The sequence below is a fragment of the Peromyscus maniculatus genome, chromosome 15, assembly GCF_049852395.1.
Source record: "Peromyscus maniculatus bairdii isolate BWxNUB_F1_BW_parent chromosome 15, HU_Pman_BW_mat_3.1, whole genome shotgun sequence".
Classification (NCBI taxonomy): domain Eukaryota; kingdom Metazoa; phylum Chordata; class Mammalia; order Rodentia; family Cricetidae; genus Peromyscus; species Peromyscus maniculatus.
This window is the reverse complement of record NC_134866.1, coordinates 55,986,698-56,009,795: the sequence shown is the minus strand read 5'-3', so window position 1 is coordinate 56,009,795 and position 23,098 is coordinate 55,986,698. Positions and strand designations below refer to the sequence as shown.

The following is a 23,098-nucleotide window of genomic DNA, read 5'->3' as shown; positions in this document are numbered from 1 at the left end:
ATGGTTTTTTGGTTTTTTTTTTTTTTTTTTGGGGGGGGGGGGGTTTCGAGACAGGGTTTCTCTGTTTAGCTTTGCGCCCCTTTCCTGGAGCTCACTTGGTAGCCTAGGCTGGCCTCGAACTCACAGAGATCCGCCTGGCTCTGCCTCCCGAGTGCTGGGATTAAAGGCGTGCGCCACCAACGCCCGGCCTTTTTTTTTTTTTTTTCTTCCTATGTCCATGTTTTACAGGGAAGTAATCTGCTTCATTGTATTCCATATTAATAAGTTAACTTAGATAGAACCAATTTAAATTTCCAGGTAGAAAAGGATGCATCTATCATTCATCATTCTCAGATCAGAGACCAAACAGGTCACTTGTAAAAGATCTTGGGACCATGAAACATAACTTCAGATTGGTTACTAGGCAACCTACTTTCCCACAGTCGTGTTTACATAAAGTGATATCCTCTGGGCATTCACACAGCATATTCCTTTGAACATTAATTCCAGCTGTCACCCCCTTGAAATTCTCCACCACAGAGCTTCACCTGGAAGCAGCTGGGAAAATCTACTGTGGATTATTAAGAATGAACATATCTTCTCCATGCTGTGACTCTTACCACTCAACACACTCCAGCACCATGGGTACACTCAGCCCACAGAGCAGCCCCGGCCTTCCTATGTGTCACACCTCATACATCCCTTCTGGACTCCCCAGACTGATGTCTCACATTCATACTTCTATCTGTGCCCTACTGCACCTTCAGATTTGGCCTGTTGTTTTCTTCCTTCCTACAAACATAGTTTCCTCTCAGAGACAATCCTCCTCTCCATTAATCGCGGTATGTCACTGCAGTGTTTTCCTCACCCCTAATGCTCAAATATTCCGAAACCTGACCCCGAGATTCTCTTCTATCTGTTCACCCCAAGCACATACTGTTGTTTCCCTAAAAGGCCGTGCTCTCTCTTACGTGGGTACCTTCATTACGGACTCTTCATTTCCTCTAACGATTTTCCTGCAACCTCATCCAGATTGTTCTTCTGCTTTCCGGTCTCACTTAGAATACTGAATTTTCTAGATAGTTTACAGGGGCCATCTGAAGTTTCATGCCTCTTCTGGATGCTTCTACAGTCTACTTTGCATCCTTTGGTCACTTGCTACACTTGACTGACGGTCTCTGCATATTTACCTATTAGCTCCATAGTCCGTGGAGAAAGGATAAAATACACCTGGTACCTGAATTAGTGGTTTTATATATCAGATTCCAATAAATATTTGCTGAGTTCATTAAAAGGTTAAATTATACTTCACTTACTTCCCAAAAGAAAGTGGGACACCTTATATTAAATTGTAAAAGAAGACATACGGTGGAGGATAGGATTTGCAGCTGCAGTTTCTGAAAGTGATAAACAACTGTAACCACCACAACAGGAAGGAAGGAAGCTGCTCCCCACCTGACACTGGAATTTTCTCTTTGGAATAATGCCTTTAAAAGGGTCTGAAATTCCAAGGGTAGTACAGAAAATCCTGAACTGAGAACGCTTGAAGGTTGGTTGCAGATTGTCCGTTTACCCCTGGAGCACCAGCAAAATTCCTCCAGGGAGGTCTGCCACCGAGTCCAGAGGGTTTACTACGATGACACTCTACTGAGGAAGTTCCAGCTAAATACAATTATACAACAGGAAGTTAACTCCTACGAGTGTGCAATACAAACCACCATAGTCTGATAACTTAGTAGCTCCTAATACTTCAAAGAATAATTGTGGTGGTATTGTGTTCCACAAAATATTGTGTACCTTAATAAATTTATCTGAGGTCAGAGAACAGACAGCCACTAGATACAAAGGCTAGAAAATGGTGGCACTCACACCTTTAATCCTAGCATTCCAGAGATAGAAATCCCTCTGGATCTCTGTGAGTTCAAGGCCACATTGGAAATAGCCAAGCATGGTGACACACACCTTTAATCCCAGAAAGCCAGCCTTTAATCCCAGGGAGTGGTGGTAGAAAGCAAAAAGGTATATAAGGCGTGAGGATCAGAAACTAGAAGCATTTGGCTGGTTAAGCATGTGGCTGGTTAAGCTTCAGGCTTTTGAGCAGTAATTCAGCTGAGACCCATTCCAGATGAGGACTAGGAGGCCCCCAGTCTGAGGAGACAAGACCAGCTGAGGAATTGGTAAGGTGAGATAGCTGTGGCTTGTTCTGTCTCTCTGATCTACCAGCATGGACCCCAATAACTTGCCTTGGGTTTGATTTTATTAATAAGAACTTTTAAGAATCCTGCTACAAATAATAATTTGAAAGACCGTGCACACACAAATATGTTCAAGAAAATTGAAAAATAATTAAAGGGAGAAAACTCTCCAAGACTTGCAAGGGGAAAGAACCAGCATCCTTAGGGAAAGAACCCATAGGTCTCCTCAAATTGTTAATGTGGGGCAAGCAGGGATGGCTTGTTCAGTGACATGCTTGCCACACAAGCATGAAGCCCTGGCTTTGGATTCTTAGCACCCACATTTTCAAAAAGGTCAGCCTTGGTGGCACACACTTGTAACGCCAGTACTGGAAGCAGACTCAAGAGGATCCTGGGGCTCACAGCAGGCTTGGTGAGAGACCCTGTCTCAAATAATACTGTGGAGAGCAATGGAGGAAGATTCCTGACATCAACCTTTGGCCTCTATACATACACAGCCACCTCTCTATACACATAACCTCTCTCACACATACTCACATACACACAAAAGAAATCAATGTCTTAAGTTTAAGATAATACTTAATAGGTAGAAGAACATTTTGGACATAATCAAGATGTGAGATAAAGAGCCAGGAATGATGGTGCACACCCTTAATCCCAGAACTTGGGAAGCTGAAGCAGGTGGATCTCTGTGAGTTTGAGTCCCAGGCCAGCTAGACATGCCTAAAAAGACCCTGTGTGGAAAGAAGTGGAGATGGGGTACATGAGGAAGATAGACACATGTAGAGATTAAATGAGAGGGCAGGGATGTAACTCAGTGAAAGGTGCTTGCTGACATGCACAAGGTCCTACCTTCTGTTCTCAACATTATTATAAAAGGAAAAAACCCATACACACACAAAAATCAAAATATACTTAATATGCATGTCAGAAAAAGTTTGTAGAAACTGACAAAGGATATTTGAAGAAATATTTCTAATGTTTCCAAGAATTGAATCAGTTATTGTCATATTCTTGACATTTTAAAAATTTTCTCAGGAAAGCTCACCCTTCCTAAAGTGCAGTTTGAGTTAGTAAGAGTTGAAGAAAGAAGATCCCTCAGAGATATACCCAAAGTCTCCTGCATATGGATGGGGAGGTGTCTATGAGCACGTTAACCAAATCACTGCTTGTTAATAGAAGAATTGGAAATTAAATTGTTCATCCTCCCAATAGCAAACTCTAGATTGTCTTTTCTTCCTGGAATACCAGAGAGGAGCTAAAATAAACTCTAGCTACATTTATCAATGATGTTTGCTAAAAACCAGAATTTTCAGAAGGATTAAGTACAGTGTCATGTAATCTATATGAATATTGAGCATACATAATAATACTACGTAAGTAGACATATCCAAATATAATAAAAATATAAAAATAGAGAGAGATGTTCACTTCAGCTTCACAGTGATCACCTCTGTGAGAAAAATGGAGGCGGTGCTAGGATGTGTTTCTTTTTATGAAGGACATTCTGCGGGCGATAGGAAACACATTAGGACTCACTTATGGTCAAGTGGGACTTCTGCTAAATTGCTTCTGTGTTTTGAACTATTTCACTGGTAAAATTATTTAAAGTTGCGTCATTAGACAGACCCCAGAAGGAGAAATCTTTTCTGTGTGCTGACTGCAAATCAATGTCGAAGAAGACAATGGCAGCAGGTTAGCCTTGGACCAGCTGCTCAGCCCCGAAACATGTTTCTAGAGTGAGTTAGTGCGGTTGAGCTAGATATGGATCTCAGAACTGCATTGTCAGGCAAGGCAAAAGGCAAATACATTGTGGGGTTTTTTTAGGGGGGGATTGGTTTTTTTATTTTTGTTGTTCTCATTAGTGGATACACACACACACACACACACACACACACACACACTAGCTGGAATGCAAAGACAGAATTTTTCTGCCACTAACTTTTCATGAGTACAGAGAGATTATTCTCCATGGATTTCTCATATTCCTGTGCAAACTGTTTCTTCTGAGCAAGGGACATGTTTGACTATCGAACAGCTGTAGGAGCCACAGCAAGTGCATTCCTGTGGAGAGAGCTAGAGATGAATCCCCTCGGTATGCCAGGGGCACCCAAAATAATACCCTCTCCTTTTCCTTCTGCAGACACATTCCAGGGTAATGGACACCCAACCCCCTTAGAAGAAACGCTGGGCAGGTGTTTCAATGTCCCTGAAAAAGGCTCTGTTTCTTCATTTCAAGGTTCCCCTCTCCTGGTACAACATTAAATATGCGCAATTAACAAAGAGCCCTCACTGTAGCGTCTGATTGAGTGAAAAGTAGGGAACCAACAGGACATTGCTCTGGCTGATACTTCTTCTGTGAATAATAATCTATGTCCCCGACATGAGCTTGTTCTCTCTCCCCCTCTCTGTACACTCTGTGTGTATGTGTGTACGCGCGTGTGTGCTCTCTTTCCACCTCTGTATGTGTGTGTGTATATTCTTTCTCTCTCCCTCTGTGTGTGTGTGTTTGTGCGTGTACGTGTACACACGAGCATGTGGCACTCGGCTCTACAGCAGGAAAACCTGTTGGCTTAAATGCAATGTAAAATGTCAGCTCCTTTGCAGCTTTGATCTAGTAGAAAAACTAGAAAAAAAATCACAAAAAATATGATAAAACGATTGGCAGGAAATACTTCAAAAGAAGACATTTTACAGCTCTATAATACTATGGTTTAGGGACTGGAAAGGTGGCTCAACTGTTGAGTAAATACAATTGCTGCTCTTCCAAAGGACCTGGCTTTGAATCCCAGCACCCACATGGCAGCTGTAACGGTCATTGTGGTGTCCCAGGACCACAATTGTTTGTAACTCCAGTTTCAGAGTATCTGATGACCTCTTCTGACCTTCATGGACACAGGGCACACACATGATACACAGACATACATGCAGGCAAAACATTCACAGATTAAAAAATAAATAAATCCTTTTTTAAGCCTATGGTTTTGACAAAATTCAGATAAGGAATGGTAAGGCAGAGCATTAGCTTTCAAAGGACATTTCAGAGGGAATTAAGATAATATTCAGCTACTCTTCAATGTTATAAAGATAAGAAACACGGCTCGAAATATTTAAGAATCCATTGGTTAGCAAACGCAGAACATTTTTTATATTCTTAGATATTAAGTATCACAATGAAACCTTTTATAAATTCTGTTTTCATGTGATGCATAGTTAAAGAATCTGATTTTTAAATGTAAAAGCCTTTAATTAATGATGACTCCTCCATGATGGGATGTTTGTTGATTCTGGCCATCTAGCATCCACCCTTATTGAGGACCTGCTCTCCCCACTCTACTTTCAGGCCATATGGTCTGCACAGGGCTCCAACCCCAACTCTGGGGATGAATCAGGGAACCTTCTCAGACCGACTAATGCAGCCCACTTCCCTGATTTAAAGGCAAGTGCTGGGTGTACACCATCTTCCACCAGTGGACCCAAGGAACACTGGCTCGGGGACTTGATTTTCTGTTGTAATTACGTGATCGTCAGAGGATGGAGACCCCCCAAACAGTTACAAGTCATATTAGATAGTCTAAGAGTAGAATGGATATAGAACAAAATGAAGACTCGCAAGAAAAAGAGGTAGGACATTGCTTCATTATCTATGCACATGTCTGGAATCTTAACGCTGGGCTGTTTGTATGAACTAACAGTCTTCTCTTCGGTTTAACCCAGTTTGAATATGGTTTCCTCTCCTCTCAGCCCAGGTGTTCAAGCCAATGCCCCTGAGATTGAGATGCTGGTCATGAAAGACCCCGAGTCTCCTACAGAACAAGTTCAGATGTTTGAATCTAATCCAGATTGAAGTATCCAGAGTTCTGTGTCATAAAGTTTAAAAAAAAAATCAGGCCTGAAAAGTTTTAGTAGTTACTTCCCTTAACAAGAAATAACAGAAGCTCCATGAAGCCACGCAGAAAACATAATTAGAAATACACATAAATATCAGTGGGTATACCTGAATGATTGTATTGCTGAATACACCCAGCTAGCACACCAAAGGTTAGTTTAGAAACATAACAGTGTTCTGGGAGGGCAGAGCAAAACACAACCACTGTGGAAAATCGCTATAGAATTCCCTTTAGGCTTGACACAAATAGTCAGTTTTCATGTTTATGTCTTCCTTGAACTGTCTGAAATGGAAAGTTTTATACAGCTCAAATAATAAGGCAGAAAAAGTCCATATTATCCACCCCTCCTTAAATTAGAAACTGTTCTATATTCATTCCTCTTTTCCAATTTTATCTATTTTACATGAAGGACCCCAAATTCATTATAGTTTTATTTTTAAATTAAAGACGTTTTAACATGTTGTTTATTCTTTCAAAGTTCTGTGCAATATAATGTACTTTGATCATAATCCCCATTTTTCTTCTTTCTCTCTCTCTCTCTCTCTCTCTCTCTCTCTCTCTCTCTCTCTCTCTCTCTCTCTCTCTCTCTCTCTCTCTCTGACACCTTCTTTTCCCCAACCAGCCCCCTCCTGATTTCATGCCTTTTTGGGGGAGGGGCAGCCCACTACTTTAATTGGGGTATTTGTATGAGCATAGGTTTGGAGCCATTTACCTGTGCCTGTATCACTCAAGAAAAATGACTCACCCTCCTCTCATTAACAGCTTATACCTTATGAATCCTTCCCTATTGGTGAAGGGGGTCAGTGGGCTCAGCCTTGGGCAGGCCACCACTGCTGCTGTGAGCTCAGGGGCGAGCAGCCATGTTATGGCCAGAAGAAGGAGTTTCACAGCATCTCTTCCAATCTTCTGGCCCTCACACCACCACCCCTTCCATGATGTTCCCTGAGCCTTGAAATGGTGGTGTAGACGTCCCACTTAGGGCTGAGCACTCAAGAGTCATTCATTGTCAACACTTGGTCAGTTATGAGTCTAGAAAGGCTCTACAGCTCATGTAAGCGCAACAGTACTTGCCTGCATGCTGTACAGAGGTTGACTCGGTGCATTCACCTCTCTCAGCAGCCGGTGAGAGATGTGCCTCAGTTCTAAGAGTCTATATGCCAGCTGTGGCTGCAGAAGTTTGGCCACTGATTTGGAAGAGCTGGATATGCTGTTTAATCCTTGAATTAATGTTCCTCGATTGATCTGGGCTAAAGCTAGAGCCATTCTGACCTTGGAGGTTTTCTGCACTGGATCTTTTTTCTGAAAAAAAAAAAAAAAAAAGCTTTGAGAAGAATCTGATATATGATTCTCTGATACATTAATAGCATATACTTGTAGCAGAAACTGAGTATACAACTATGCTGTACATGACATCTTAAATTTACTCAGCCCAATAAATACACCCTGTACAATTCACTGACACCCCTAATTAAAGTTTTCATTTCAACACATTAATTTTTCCTTAGTATAACTATCAAGAACTAAATTAATCAAAAGATAGAATTGTTTCATTTCTTTCTGGGTTTATGGGTTTTTTGTTTGTTTGTTTGCTTGCTTGCTTGTGTTTTGAAACAGGGTCTCACTGTGTCCTCCTGTGTCACACTGGTTGGTATTGAATTTTCTATGTAGACCAGGTTGGCCTTGAACTCACAGAGATCTACCCATCACCACTCACCTTGAGTGCTGAGATTAAAGGCATGTGCTACTATGCCTGGTGGTCTATGATATTTCTACCTTGATTTTAGAGGCTACTTTAAAAAATAGACAAGATCCTTCCTTCCTCCCTCCCTCCCTCCCTCCCTCCCTTCCTTCCTTTCTCCCTTCCCTCCTTCCCTCCTTTCCTCTTTCCTTTTTTAATCCAGGGTCTTGTACATGCTAGGCAAATGCTTTACCACTGAACTATGTCTTAGCTCTCTTTTTCCTTTTTATTCTTAGACAAGTTCTCACTAAGTAGTGCAGGTTGTGTGTGAACTCATTCTGTAGCCCAATCAGGCCTTGGACTTGCAATCATACTGCCTCACTCTCCTGCATAGCTGGACTACAGCCCTGTACCTCCAGGCTCCATTCTAAACAATAGTTCTTATCCAAACATTACTTAATATATAAAATATTTAAGCAGTAGTACTGATTTAAAACCATTACAAATATTTTTACAAGTTTGCTTTAAGGGTTATATTCATGAGCTAGAGTATATATAAAGGAAATTAAAACAAACATCCTATATGCCAGTCAAGAAGCTTAAGAAAACCCTACATCTCAAAACTTCAGAAGTTCTAGTAATTTCCAGCAAAACAGTAGCATTATCAAAACATGTACCATGTGGTTTTTTCTGTGCTCTTCTGAGTAGTTTACCACAGAGAAACTGCATAGAGTGTGGTTAGGCTGCGTTCCAGTCAACAGACCGGCACGGTTTCATCACTAATTTAAGTCATTGTGGGGCATCTGGCCATCCTTAGGAAAAAAATATTAGTTAGGCATTGGCTACAGATTAGCAACTTTGGAATCTGTAATGTTTTGTTAAACCTAAATATATACAGACAAAATACCAGTTAAATTTAAATCGTTATTTTTTGTCTGCCATGCTAATATTTTGTATATTTACTTTAAAAGTAAATATACCTCACCAGATTTCAGTTTTGTATATTTACTTTAAAAGTAAATATACCTCACCAGATTTCAGTATTTTTCTTACGGCTCAGCATTTTTCACTGGAGACAGCCAGAAGCTGTTCTAGCCCACCCATGAAGATGCATTTTTGCCGTTTTGTGTCCTGATGTAGTTTGTTCTGTTAACTGTTTGAAAAGTTCAGTAGCCCCTGGGGGCTTCTCGGTCTCTCAGGAGGCAGCAGCAGTAGATAGTGCCACCTGGACTGCCAAAACTGTCACCCTCCCAAGCCACACCGAGGAAAGCAATCTAAAAGCAAAGTGATCAAAACAACACGAAGGGAGAGTCACTTGGTATCGTTTTCTCCCCTGGTTGTGGTCGAAGGACAGCCAAGAGAAGTTCAGAGCCTGCAGCGCTGAAGCCCAGCAGCCACGTGTCTCGTGTGACTGCCATGCTGGCCTCCCCAGCTCTTCCTCCTGTTTGTTCACTTGTGACTGCCGTTTGTCTACGCTCTCCCTCGATGTAAGTATTAAGAGTAGTCAGCCACATTGCCAGGGCAAACAGGCATGGGACATGTGAAGTTCCACCTTGTCAACTTCATCTCCTTTTACAAGTGATCAGTGTTTGGGGGGTCTACCATGCTGGCGGCTGTGAAATGATAACGTTACTTCTGCAGACTCCTCTTCTTTTTTTTTTTTTTTTTTTTTTTTTTTTTTTTTTTTTTTTTTTTGGTTTTTCGAGACAGGGTTTCTCTGTGTAGCTTTGCGCCTTTCCTGGAGCTCACTTGGTAGCCCAGGCTGGCCTCGAACTCACAGAGATCCGCCTGCCTCTGCCTCCCGAGTGCTGGGATTAAAGGCGTGCGCCACCAACGCCCGGCCAGACTCCTCTTCTTATTTTCTAAATGAATCTACGGGATCTTTGACTTTCTTCTGATTGTTCTGAGACAGTCTTGTTGTCTAAGCCAAATCAGCCTCAAACTCTACCTGGGCTCCAAGTCCAGGCCCTCCTCCTTCCTTGGCCTCCTGAGTGCTGGGATTACAGGCACGTGCTATCAGGCCCAGGTTCTTCACTGGACCGTGGCTTGCAGTCACCGACTGTCCCCATCTGTGTCAAGCAAACTGGTTCATTCCACCAGACAAATCAATCTGTCCAACTCCCCTTCTACATTTTTTGCTTTTTTTGTCTTTGTATAAAAATAAGGTTAATTATTATTGATAATTTGGTCACCTCAGATCTCATGCAGGGCTCACATAATTTAGGTTGATCAAAACATGGACATTTGTTGAAAATGATATTATTTCATGCAAGCCCATATTGTAACAAGGGCATATTTAGCTGTCATCATGAAATCCTGGCTGTCCCTCTGTCTTCAACTGTGTCTCACGACTAAGGTCTTTGTTTCACCCTAAGCTTAGTTGTTACAATTCACATGCCTTTTATAATGCTTTCTTTAAAATAAAACAGAACAGAAACAAATCAACTAACAAACAGACGCTTTCCCATATAATTTCAGGGACTTGTTGCTTCCAACCGCACAATGCTCTGGACCACTTCCATCCTCCCTCCCACAAACCGTGGAACCGGCTCTTTCCAAGAAGATGCTTCCTGCCCAGCAAGAAACTGATATAAGAAAGAAAGCAAACCAAGGCGTGTGTGTGTGTGTGTGTGTGTGTGTGTGTGTGTGTGTGTGTGTGCATGCATGCATGCAGGTGTGTGTATGTACATGTGCAGGTGTGTGTGCAGGTGTGTGTATGTGCATGTGCAGGTGTGTGTGTGCATGTGCAGGTGTGTGTATGTACATGTGCATGTGTGTGTGTGCAGGTATGTGTGTGTGCAGGTGTGTGTGTGTGCAGGTATGTGTGTGTGCAGGTGTGTGTGTGCATGCACAGGTGTGTGTGTGCAGGTATGTGTGTGTGTGCATGTGCAGGTGTGTGTGTGCATGCACAGGTGTGTTTGTGTGCAGGTGTGTAGTGGGTAGCCATTCCAGCTTTGGTCTGGACGTTCCAACCCCCATTGAGGCTTCGGTAACTGTCACACCTACAAGGCGGGGCCAAGAGAGGGCCCTGAAGACCTGAGATCTGATGTGCCACCTTCTCTTGGTTCCCGGACCCTGGACACTGGAGGTAGACTGAGCAGAGTTCTCCAGAGAACACCGCAAGACTGTGCTACATCTTCCCCAGACCCTGTAGCCTATCCCTTCATTTGTGAGTTACCCCACAAAATAAACCTCCCTTTTAACTATGTGGAGTGGCCTGAATAATTTCACCAATATCTGGCACCCAACGTGGGGCAAATTTCAAAGGTCTGGGTGGCCCCACCTTGTAGGTGTGATAGTTACTGAAGCCTCAATGGGGGTTGAAACTTCCAGACCAAAGCTGAAATGGCTACCCACTACACAGGTGTGTGTGCATGCGCAGGTGTGTGTGTGTGTGCGCGCGCGCGCGCGCGTGGTTCTCTCCTGCACTCTGTGAAGAAACTGACGCCATGGAGGAGCGGCTGCCTACATTCCTCAGGTGGACCAAGATGTTTGCAATGATTTCAAACACTATTACTTTCAGCAAGTTTCTTAACTAGTTCTAATAGGAAATAAAAGAAGGTTCTTCATTCTCAGCTGCCAGGATTTTTCTTCTTTACCTACTGCCTATGCTATGTTGTTGGTTTGGTTTTTTTTTTTTTTTCTTAATCAAACCATGTGTGTGGGTTTAAATACTGACCCCAAATGAAGTGAACTTCATGATGTCCTGCTGGTTTTCTCTTTGACTCTTAGTCTAAGCCTCTGGTTGCCAGTGTAACTGTGGATGCTCCTTTTCACACTGCTCATCATCATCTGAGCAGCTCCCAGAGGCCAGGAAGTAAATGTCCAGCCAAGCTCCCAGGGGCACAAAGGTCACTTACCAAAGGAAGCTTTGCTTTAGTCAGTAAAATGGTTCTGGAACCCTGCTCCGGGTTTCCCCATATGTCCTTCTTCATTTGAACGCATGCCCCCCCCCCAGGCCTTCCCATTTCTGTTGTCAGCAGTTCTAACGCTGAACTAACTTTTCTATTACCTCAGCACTTCCTATCCTCCACCTACAAAAGCAGCCTGTCAATAAACTTATTCAATTCTTTCTTTGAATAGTCCCAGAATAGTCCCCTCCCCCACCCCTAGTCTAGTCTATTGAAATAAGATACATCATCTCTTCTCTAGGTTAATGGATTAACCATCTAAACAGTTCTCTTCTTCCAGCTTTGCTTATTTTCATTATTTCAACAGCAAATAAAACAGAGAGATCCAGTTAAAACCTGTGATCACATCTTACATTGGCTCAGTGGATTGAAGTCTTTGAAATCAAAGTGGAAACAAGTCTTGTGGAGACTATGGCTTTACCTCCCTGACCCACCATCTTCTCTCCCTTTCCTTTTTAAATATTTGTGGAACTTAATCAACAATGTTTTGTGAAAGTTGAAAACGTTCTTGTCAAATCTAGACAAAATCAGAGCGAGGAGGTTGTGGGGGGTGGGTAAGTACTGAGGTAAGTAGGGGGAAGCACTTTCTAATGAGGTTTCTTCTCATTCTACACACAGTCTATGCTTTGTACATCTCACATGTGAACGGGTTTGTATAACTAAGTTAGCAAGGTGAATGGTGAAAAAAGAGCAATGGATTTCAAAATGGGCAAAAAGCTATCATTATGTTCTTCCTAAGTGGCCTACCATCCTCTTAAGTAAACAAATTCAAGGTGTTGGGAACAGGATAGAGCTCTCTTTTTGGGAGAAAGTAGCCATATATCTGAATATAAACCATGGTGTTGGATACAGTACCAGAAGATAGAGATAGGTGAAAGGGGTTATAAAGAAATTACAATTTTTTTAGTTGAACAAAATCTCAATGTCTCTAATTTTGGCAATGGAGGAAGCACATTTTGGAAAAGAAACAGGGCATTTCCAGCATGTCTCTGGCCTCTAGGACTCCCCTTAAGACTTTTTCAATAATTATTGCACTACCATCCACTTTAAGCATTTATATCCTAGGTCCATTGGACACCTGTCCATCTCTCCTCTTAGAACTCCAAAATACGGCCAAGAAAAGTCTTCAGCATTTCAAAATACTTTATACAAAGTCCAGGGGAACCAAGAGAGGAGGCAACTAGACTATAAATTGAAGGTCTGGAATTACAGAATTTGGCCTTCCCTCTGAGTTTTCAAGCCTTAGTCTGTCTTGCTCAGCTGATCAACCTGTGTGCTGCCCAACAACTGCTCATCTGGGGACCCACACTTCACATCACTCTCCTTCCAAGTCTAGACCCCCAAACAGAGAAGGCGCATTTTCTTTGTTAGTTTACAGTCAATCATAAGCTGAGTAGCTTCAATTTACAGCGCAACACAATGTGTTATGTTCCTTGAATTGAGACTATTAAAATACTTTTATTATATCCCATCTTACTCTTCTTGTCAGCATAGTCCTCTATTGTACTTAGTAGTCATTATTCTCCCAGCCATTCAAGAAATGCAGATGTTTCCTTAACCACTGCATAGTCTTGTCACCTCACATTGTCTATTTTATAATATACTGAATAGTACACCCATTCTTTATATTCCCAATGTTCTTGGCAACCATTTATAACACAATCTTACTACAAACTCTTCCTCCACTAAGAAAACATTATCACTAGAAAAATACTTTTACTTTTTTTCTTTGTGTGTGTGTGTGTGTGTGTGTGTGTGTGTGTGTGTGTATGTATGTATGTATGTATGTATATATGGTGTATGCACATATCTGAGGTCATGTGCATGTGCCCATGCGGAGGCCAGAGGAGGACTTCCTGTGTTCTCTTTTATCATTTTCTACCTTATATTTTGAGACAGGTCTTTCACTGAATCTCATCATTTCAGGTAGGTTGACTAGCCGGTGAGATCCCAGGATCTACCTGTCTCCACCTTCTAATGCTAGGGTTAGAGGCACATGCAGACATGCCTGGTTTTTATGTGAGTATTGGGGACGCAAACTCTTTCTTGCAGAGCAAGCGATCTTATCCACTGAACTGTCCCCCTAGCTCTAGGAACTATTTTCAAAGTAAAAATGAGGTGTCATTTTCATCCTGAAAATCTTCCCTGTCATATGTTTGTGTTATAATTAAGACAAAGATCAGCCTCTTTTGTTGAATGACATCCAAAGATCTTCATATTCTGGGTCTGAGTTAAATTAATAATACCTATTAACTATACCACTACAACCTGTTTCATTAGATTCAACCCACTGACAGGGATCACATTCTCTTTATCTTCTCCACAGAACTTTCTCCCCAGTTGCAAGCAATAGAGGGGTAATGGTAAGTGTTTAAAGCTGTTCATCTTGAGGCATGGCTAAGACAGCCCCAACACCTTTCGTAATGAAACACATAGACTTCGTGATTGCCATCTTACTCAGAGTGCTTTTTTGTTTAGTTCCTGGTTCGGACTAAAATCCTGATATGTGACATTGCCACAGTTCTGTCTTTTACAGTGTCATGCAACTTTACACTGTATCGTACATCAAAGACGATCTTGGGATAATTAGGTTAGATAAGATGGCACATTTTCTATATCATAAACATCTTCAGAATTTCCTCTGTCCCTCTGCCTCCAATTCCAAAATTTTATCTCCTTCAAATCTCTTATGAAACAGAGACTTTAAAAACACACTGGGTATGTATTTTGTTTAAAGTGGTAGACATCAGTATTTTCTTTCCACATTAACACACACACACACTCATAGTGTACCTTTCAGGATTAGTTTATCTCAGTTAAGTGTTTGTATTCACTTAATTGCCTTAGATTTTACCTAAGTATTTCTAGCTACTTTTCCAATTTTACATTAAGCAAATCTTAAGTAAACTACATTGTCAGTTTCTTCTAGGAAAGACTTTCAGATTTCTAATCCAATGACATAGTGATTATCTTTAATCTTAGTTGCTCTATCTCATTCACTTTCTGGCCTATCTCTCTTTCTATCCAAGGGATCCCCCCAGTAAATAAAATTTGAAATTATTTCTGAGAAAAAATTATATTTTCTTAAGCTTTCCTAACAGATCTCAGCATTAATGATTTGTATGCTACAAAAAAATCACATATTTTGTTTTCCTTTTGAAGCTTATAAATCACATTACCTGATTAGACTGTGATAATCTTAGGATGTTAGGGAGTTCATCTTTAAACTCATCTACAAGGTCCATGATTGCCTTCTGGATCCCCTCAACTAAGAAAAGGAGAAGTTAGCAGAAACAGCCTGTGACATTCACAGGAGTATGGAACAGGGGCCACCTCCTGGGTGACTGGGAATACAGGGAAACCCGGGAGATTTGTCCCCAGTTGTGCCCATGCCCACATCCCAGTTTACAGTAAGATTAGTCATACGTCTTCCAGAGAAGTTCTTCAGCACCTGCCCACATATCCACCCAATGGGTCTGACTTCCATGGTGAGCTGTGACTTAGGTTCCAAGTGTTTAGCAAGTAGCAGGCCTGGGATAAGGATGTCCTGCCACTTAGGATGGCAGGCAAGGACAGAACCTGACACACTGCCAGAGTTCTTTGTTACTACACAATGGGGCCTCTGAGAACTTCTCACAGAACCTTCTGAAATATCTGTGGAGATGGGAGGAAGAGGAATGTGTTTGGAGGCAGAGGGGAGGGGTGAGGAACTGAAAAATGAACCACACTAGGAACTTCTATAATACAAAATGAGTTTTGTCCCCAGTTCTGTAGTGGGACTGGAATTAATGAATCACCTGAGCACAAAGCTCCCTCTGAGGGCAGTTGGAAGTGATTTAAAAGAAATCACATAATGTCAAATACACACACACACACACACACACACACACACACACACACACACACTCTTCTTGTCAGTATAGTCCTCTATTGTACTTAGTAGTCATTATTCTTCCAGCCATTCAAGAAATGCAGATGTTTCCTTAACCACTGCATAGTCTTGTCACCTCACATTGTCTATTTTATAATATACTGAATAGTACACCCATTCTTTATATTCCCAATGATCTTGGCAACCATTTATAACACAATCTTACTACAAACTCTTCCTCCATTAAGAAAACATTATCACTAGAAAAATACTTTTACTTTTTTTTCTTTGTGTGTGTGTGTGTGTGTGTGTGTGTGTGTGTGTGTGTGTGTGCTTACACTAGTCATTAATTTGGAAAGACTTCTGAAGAGATCGAGCTTCACCCAAATTGAGATCAATAGGTCACACATCAGGCAAAACTCTGAAGTTTTTGGGTTGTCTGCACATCTTCAGTTTTTGCACACCTAGGAAATCATTGCTCCCCACTCACCATACAAGGAAAGAAGTAATTATCAGGTCAATTTGATTGAGTTAGTGTGGATGAGTTAAAAATTGGTGGATTAAACCGGGCGGTGGTGGCTCACGCCTTTAATCCCAGCACTTGGGAGGCAGAGGCAGGTGAATCTCTGTGAGTTTGAGGCCAGCCTGGACTACCAAGTGAGTCCCAGGAAAGGCACAAAGCTACACAGAGAAACCCTGTCTTGAAAAAAAAATTGGTGGATTAAACAAAGTTTCATTTTATACTTAATAGTAGCTTGGGGGTTGTCTTCAGCAAGCTTGAGGCTGTGGCCAATGGAAGCTTGTTCATAGAAACTGTAGAAGAGAGATCATCAGAAGATCCCCACTATCACACTTTTCTTAACCCTTAACCTGACTGTAAATACTCTCCACTGCACATACCCACTTCTAGCCAAATAGTACTCTATTGTACTTTATTCTTTACTGGCTAACATTTCTCAAGAGCATACTTAGAGTTAGATGCCATGCAGGGCTCTAGTGAAAACAGTCTAATGAGATGAAGTCTGAACAGAACACCAGAGGTGGATGGGTAGATCTGGGTTTTCAGCATAGAATTGACCCCTGATACCATGTGCTTTTATCAGCTTTCTGTGGAGAATATTTGAGAGAGAAAAGTGTATGGATTTCCAAGACTTAGGAAAAGGGATGTGAATCAGGGGCATGTTTATATTTAATTCTATCAATAGCTTACACATATTTAATTAGGACAGTGAAGCAGTTCCATCGCAGCTATTCATATTTCCAAGCTTTATCTTAATTACAGACTCAAGGAAAACTTCAAAAATAGCCAAGTTCTCAATTACCCTTAACCCAGCTTTCCACAATAACGACATCTTATAAACCATAGCACAACAGCAAATCCTGAAGCACGATGTTGGTGTGACACTAAATTCATTCAGATTCTGGCAGTTTTATGTGCACTTATTTGAATGAATGTGTGTTTGGTTCTAAACCATGTTCTTACACATGTGGAATTATGTAATTTATCATCCTTGCTTATTAAAATAGGTTTTTTCATTCTAGTTATTTACATTTCATAGAGAAACCATACTACAGGACCTTTAAAAAAAGAAAGCATGAAGTATAAATGTATTAAGTATTATTGAAAGTATAAATAGTATTGCAATGCCTGGGAACTTAATTAATGTCTTAAATATTATCAATTGTTTGCCATTTGCATGTTTTAATTACAAATTGCTATTATCATAGCCACTACAACTTGTAAAATGCTTCTTGGCTTCTTGTTAGCATGTTCGTAGCAGCTCAATTGATAGGCCATTGACTTACCTTTCAGAGAACTAAAGTCAACTGACAAAATTATATTTCTTTTAAATGGATTTTGTTTGTTTAGATCTTCATTACAATAATTTTTAAAATGTAACTTAGTAAAAATATTTTTGTATTTTATTGATACTATTTCATATCACAAAAGTCAACTGTAACAAAAGCCATGAAGAGTTGACAGAATGTATTGATCTAGACTTTTCTGGGAGCTCTGATGAGTTGTTGACTACTCCCAATATTATCAGCACAATGAGACCTACAATATTTAAAGTTCCTTCTACCCATGGTGGTCTACAGTTCCAGAGCAATGACCTCCAGGTCACTCAGCATCTTGACATGAAGCAGTAACTTGTGCAACTGAAACACTCTCAAAGGAGTTTGGGTCAGGCTCTTGCCTTAGCAGGCCAGTGACTGGAGAGACAGCAAATCTGTGTATTAACACCCTGTGAGCTTGGAAGGCTTAACATGGTAACACCAGTGGCTGCTTCCTCATAGGACTTGCAAACTTTAGACTATGGGAGAATAAATCAATAATTAACTGTACTAACAAAAAATAAGTTTAGTGTTTTTATGGAAATGTTACCCCTTATTTTTTAATAACTGGACAAAACATCACAAAGCATTACCATTTTGGCTGTGTTTATCATTTAGTCCTGAGCCTCATTCCAATTGAATTAAGTCAAAGTATGTAATGCTCTCTTGTGGGCCAGGCGAAAAACATCTTCTTTGTAGAGAGAAAATAATAGTGGACCAGCTGCCAAGAAAAGTATTTATAAACTAGATTCCCCCCCCACCAAAATCTGTAATTAATTTCATAAAAATAACAAGAGCTTTTTTTTTTCTGTTTGCTTGAAAATATGCTAGAAGATTTCTGTGAGTCAGATTAGTGTGAGTAAATATTTTCAGGCTGAGAAAGTGCTGCTTTGTGAAAGTTGCCTGAAATGTAGCCTTTGAACAACAGTAACATTCACAGCTCAGCAGCTTACACATGCTTTACACCTCAATAAAAACACACAGCCAGAGCAAAGCTAGATTTCTAATTCAGTAATGTTTAAAAAAAAAAAAAAAGACCAAGTGTAGATTGAAGCACTTCATGATATTCCTTTTTACAAATAATTTTTTTTTTTGTTTTTGAAAAAGGGTTTCTCTGTGTAGCTGGCTGTCCTGGAACTCATTCTGTCGACCAGGCTGGCCTTGAACTCAAAGATCCTCCTACCTCTGCCTCCTGTGTGCTGGGATTAAAGGTGGGAGCCACCACTGCCAAGTTTTTCCTTTTTTTTTTCTGACAAAGAAATTTTAAACTACATTTATTTATCTACACATGCATGCCATAGTGAGTGCATGTGGAGGTCAAAAGACAGCTTGTGGGAGTCCCTTCCTTCTTCCCACATTGTTGGTCTGAGGGATGGAACTCCGATCAGCTTAGCAGCAAGATTCCTTATCCACTGAGCCACCTTGATATGATGTAACTGTAGTGAACCAATTAGTGAACTGTCTGAGTCACTGTTCTGCTGCTGAAAAGACACCTTGACCAAGGCCATTCTTATAAAAGGAGACATTAGTTGGGGGCTTGCTTACAGTTTCGGATCAGGCATGGCACTGGAGCAGAAGCGAGAGCTTTCCATCCTGATCTTCAGGCCGTATGCGCTCTCACTCAACCTCCACATGAGCTGTGTTTAAGTCCTTAAACCTTTCTCAGTAGCTTGCTTCATTTTAAATTATGCTAATAATTCCATATCACAATACCATGATTCTCTCAAGGGAGGACTTAGAACTTTCTCTGAGTAAACAAATTTAGTAGGTAGAAGAAAAAGCAAAAAGGCTCACATCTTTCTAAGAGACAAAGGGCATGGAAAATAAAATTAGCACGTTCGAAAGCACGGCGAAACAAAAACACTTACATTTTTATGTTATTGTCAACATTTTAACACAGGACTTGACTCTCTCTGAAGATGTAGAATGGTTGTTTTTCTTATATGCCAGAATAAAAATCCTGTCTCAAATCACCGGCTAAGTGCTAGAACACGCCCTGGTCCCGGATACCTCCTGTGTGCTGCACACTCCCAGGTTGCCTCTGGGCGGCAGGCCATTCACTGATACACAAAGGCATGAGGAGACTCCCACCGTCTTCCCCAGCTGGAGAGGGGCAGAAAGAAGAGAAAAGCCAAGGCTGTCTGACTAAACAATGTACACATTTTGAACATGCTGAGCACAAATCACCCCTGCTTCTCGATAAAGGACCTCCGCTGAGGTGCTCTGTTACATTACATACTTCATTTATTTCCTCAAGATTTATCATAAAGCATCATCTGTATTAAATCAATTCCTCACCAACAATTAGCGTTGTTTAAAAGACGGTTGTTGACTGGGGATGTAACTCTGTTGTAAAACATTTGTTTAGCACTGGTGAGGCCCTGGGTTCTACCCCGAGCACAGCAAAATAAAATGAAACATAAAAAAAACTCCTAATTTTGTGTATTATTTTAAAAATATTTTTATTTAATGTGGGTGCATGCATAGAATGTGTTTGGATCAAATGTGCTCCCCACTCCCTCCCCTCCAGTTCTTCACTTATCACTCACACTTTCCCCTCCCAACTTCATATTCTCTCTCTCCGCACATCCACTGAGTCCATGCACAGGTATGGAACCGTCCGCTGGAACACAGGCAGCCTCTCAGGAACTACATCTCTGAAGAAAACTGACCTTCTCCCCTAGCAGCCATCAGTTGCCAATAGCTCCTCAGACCGGGTGTGACTTAATTTTCTTCCCCATCTGTGCTGAGATTTTTACCTGGCTTGACTTGTACAACTCATGCACACACAGCCCTAACTGCTGTGGGCTCCTGTGTGCCCTCATAGTGTGAAAGCCCAAGAACACTGTTTTCTACTGACCTCTGGGTCCTCTGACTATGGTGATATTTTATTTGTGCCCTAACAATAAAGCTTGCCTGAAAATCAAAAGGAGGAGCTAGCCACTGGTTAACCATAGAGGTCTGTAGGTCTGTACAGACAGACAGGAATAGATAGAGCTGGGTAGAGAGAAGAAATGATAAGGCGGGGTGGAAAGGGGAGCTCGCTCTCTCTGGGTGGAGGAGTTCATAGGGGTAAGAACTAGTGGCTTGCTCTCTGCCTCTCTCATCTTTCAGCTTTTACCCCAATATCTGGATCTTGGTTTTTTATTAATAAGACCGTTTAGCAATTTGTCTTACGTCTGACGCTTACAAACTTTCCACCCCTACTTCCAAAATTATTTCTGAAGCTCGGGGGAAGGAGTGTGATACAGATGTCCCATTTAGGGCTGAGCATCTTAGTCTCTGCATGTTGACCTGTTGCGAGCCTCTGTGTAGGAAGCTTATGTGATGAGGGTTGAAATATACACTAGTCTATGGGTATAAGACAAAAACTTAAGGGCCATTTATCACTATGTCCCTTTAGCAGAATAACAGTAATATGTCCTCCTCTAGGGCCTAGGACCTAGCCAGTCACAGTTCTTGGCCTAGTTAACTGTACAAGGCATGGGTTCTATCTTGTGTAGCAGGCTTTAAATCCAATCAGAAAGTGGCTGGTTACTCCCATAGCACTCATTCTTCCAGTGACCATATCTTGCCAAGTCAGTTGTTATTGTAGCTCGCCAGGTTCACAACTGAGTAAAATAGTTGATTACTTTTCTGCTCTGGTAGTATATATAGAACTTTCTAGCATTGTGAAAGTTACTCAGTAGAGATGAAGTTTCTGGGTCAGCATGGGTTTATTTCTCCATGTCCTATAACTCGGGTGTATAGTATATTCAGGATTAGAGTCTTACTGTCAAGTTTTAGAAGGTGTTCCAGGATGTTTGAGCAAACTGTGTAAAGATATGTTGCTGTTTTATTTTGCCTGCCCAAGGCACCTGATTGGTTTAATAAAGAGCAGAATGGCCAATATCTAGGCAGGAGAAAAGAGATGGGACTTCTTGGGAGGGAGAGGAACTCTGGGAAGAAGAGAAGTGAGAGACACCGTTGAAACGAGGAGGGACGCAGACATACATTACAGAGGAAAGCTGACGAGCCACATGACGGAATGTAGATTAACAGAAGCAGATTAATTCAAGTTGTAAGATCTCGTTGTATATAACCCAAGGCTGGAGGCCGAGCTTCTATAACTAATAAGTCTCTGTGTCATTATTTGGGGGCTGGTGGACCAAGCAAGTCTGATGACATCTAGTGCTCCAGTGCATAGCATGACCACACTGACAGAGAAGCCATGCCAGCCTGTGCCACGGCAGTTACCATCCGGGTCTCTGTGACCACTCACAGTAGTCAGGTACTGCTAGCAGGGACTCTGGAAAGAGGACAAAACAACCTCCCAGAGCTGAGACCATCAGGTGTGGCTCCAGCTGCTGCCTACAGACCTGAAGAGGACAGAGCCAGCTGCCAGCACCATGTGCTAAGGGGAACCATGCCATTTAAGGTTTGGCTCGCACAGTCAGAGAAGGCTGCAAACACAAAAAGCCATGTCCAGACCAAAAACAAAACAAACAAACAAACAAAGAAAAACCCTCTGAACGAGTACAATATGTTTGAAAATGTACTTAAATGCTAAAGAAAAAAATAAAATGGGTAAAAATAGTCATATAAATAAATAAAAAAATAAAAGTAGTAAAGCCTTTTTAAAAAAATAGTGCCATAATATTAAAAAAAATAAATCATATAAAGATGGGAAATACAGAGGGCATCTGAATCCTGTATGGTGCTTTGTTGACTTTGAATTTTTGAATGCTGAAGAGAGAAAGACAGACACTGCTGAGAGACACTGGATTGTAGGAAAAATGCCAAGTTAAACCACCCTATATGTTTTAAGATGTCTTAACTTTAGAATGGAAGTCAGAAAATGTGTTGTGTTGGGGGAGAGGCTGTGCCTTTGTTTTGCCTTTGTTTACAGAGGAAACAAAAAGCTATGGATTCCTTCAAAAGTAATGAAGATCTGATTTTATTAGGGGAGACCTGAAGCTGCAGACATGAAAGAAGAAACCAAGAAAAACTACAAGGCAGGTGACATATAAGCTGATCCCTCAACATGGGAACAGCTCTGAGACTGGATGAGACAAGATTAATCTTGTTGGTCACAGAGTCCTCATGACGTATTATTATATGCCATCCTTTCATACCGCATGGATGGAGATTTATGTTAAAGTTTGGTTATACAGTCCAAATGGACTTATGCTCAAACATAGAACACGGAATCATCTTTAGCTGATTTGTTCATAGTGTACATTCCATATTTGTATTAATGCAGATATGTATATTACCTTTAAAATTTTGTGTGTTTTTTAGAACAAAAGGACCAGTCCTCAATGAAGCAAGTATCCCAACTGATCCAACCTCTCAAAATGTCTCTGTTGCAGTTTCCTCAAAATTCTACATCCAGAATAACTTCAAAGTATCTAGTTGAGATGGTCCAGCCTCACAAATTACACCAGTCAGGACTTGAGTTAAGCCCTGCACTTTGCCATCACAGAAACTGGACAAGTGATACAGCTAGCTCTCCTAGGATTTGACCATTATCCCGATTTCTCAGGGTCTCCTAAAGGTGCCATAACCCACAGACAGCAAGAAGTAATTTAAGAACATGATGCTCACATTCCCAAGAGGTGGGATGGGTGGTTTTTGGTCATTCGGTAGGTTATGAATGTTTGTCATTGTTTAGGGGGGTTGGTTGCAAGCTTTTACTGGTCATGGTTGGAAAAACTAAGCAAAGGAGGTTAGATTCAGGGATCTCTTTCTGAAAAGAA

At 41.2% G+C, this 23,098-nt stretch overlaps 1 protein-coding gene across 2 annotated transcripts in view; it reads right to left on the bottom strand.

Annotated features, from left to right (window-relative positions):
• Positions 1-15,239, bottom strand: part of Spata9 (spermatogenesis associated 9) — a 28,064-nt gene extending 12,825 nt beyond the window's left edge. Inside the window, exons 1-3 of one of the 2 annotated variants that reach the window (XM_006986541.4) lie at positions 15,080-15,239; positions 14,833-14,921; positions 7,136-7,363 (exon numbers count right to left, since the gene is read on the bottom strand). In XM_006986541.4, the coding sequence (XP_006986603.1) occupies positions 7,136-7,363; positions 14,833-14,921; positions 15,080-15,140 (378 nt within the window). In that variant the 5' untranslated portion in view covers positions 15,141-15,239. The remainder of the gene's footprint in view (positions 1-7,135; positions 7,364-14,832; positions 14,922-15,079) is intronic. The other variant, XM_042261791.2, reaches the window with a different exon arrangement.
• Between the last annotated feature and the right edge of the window lie 7,859 nt (positions 15,240-23,098).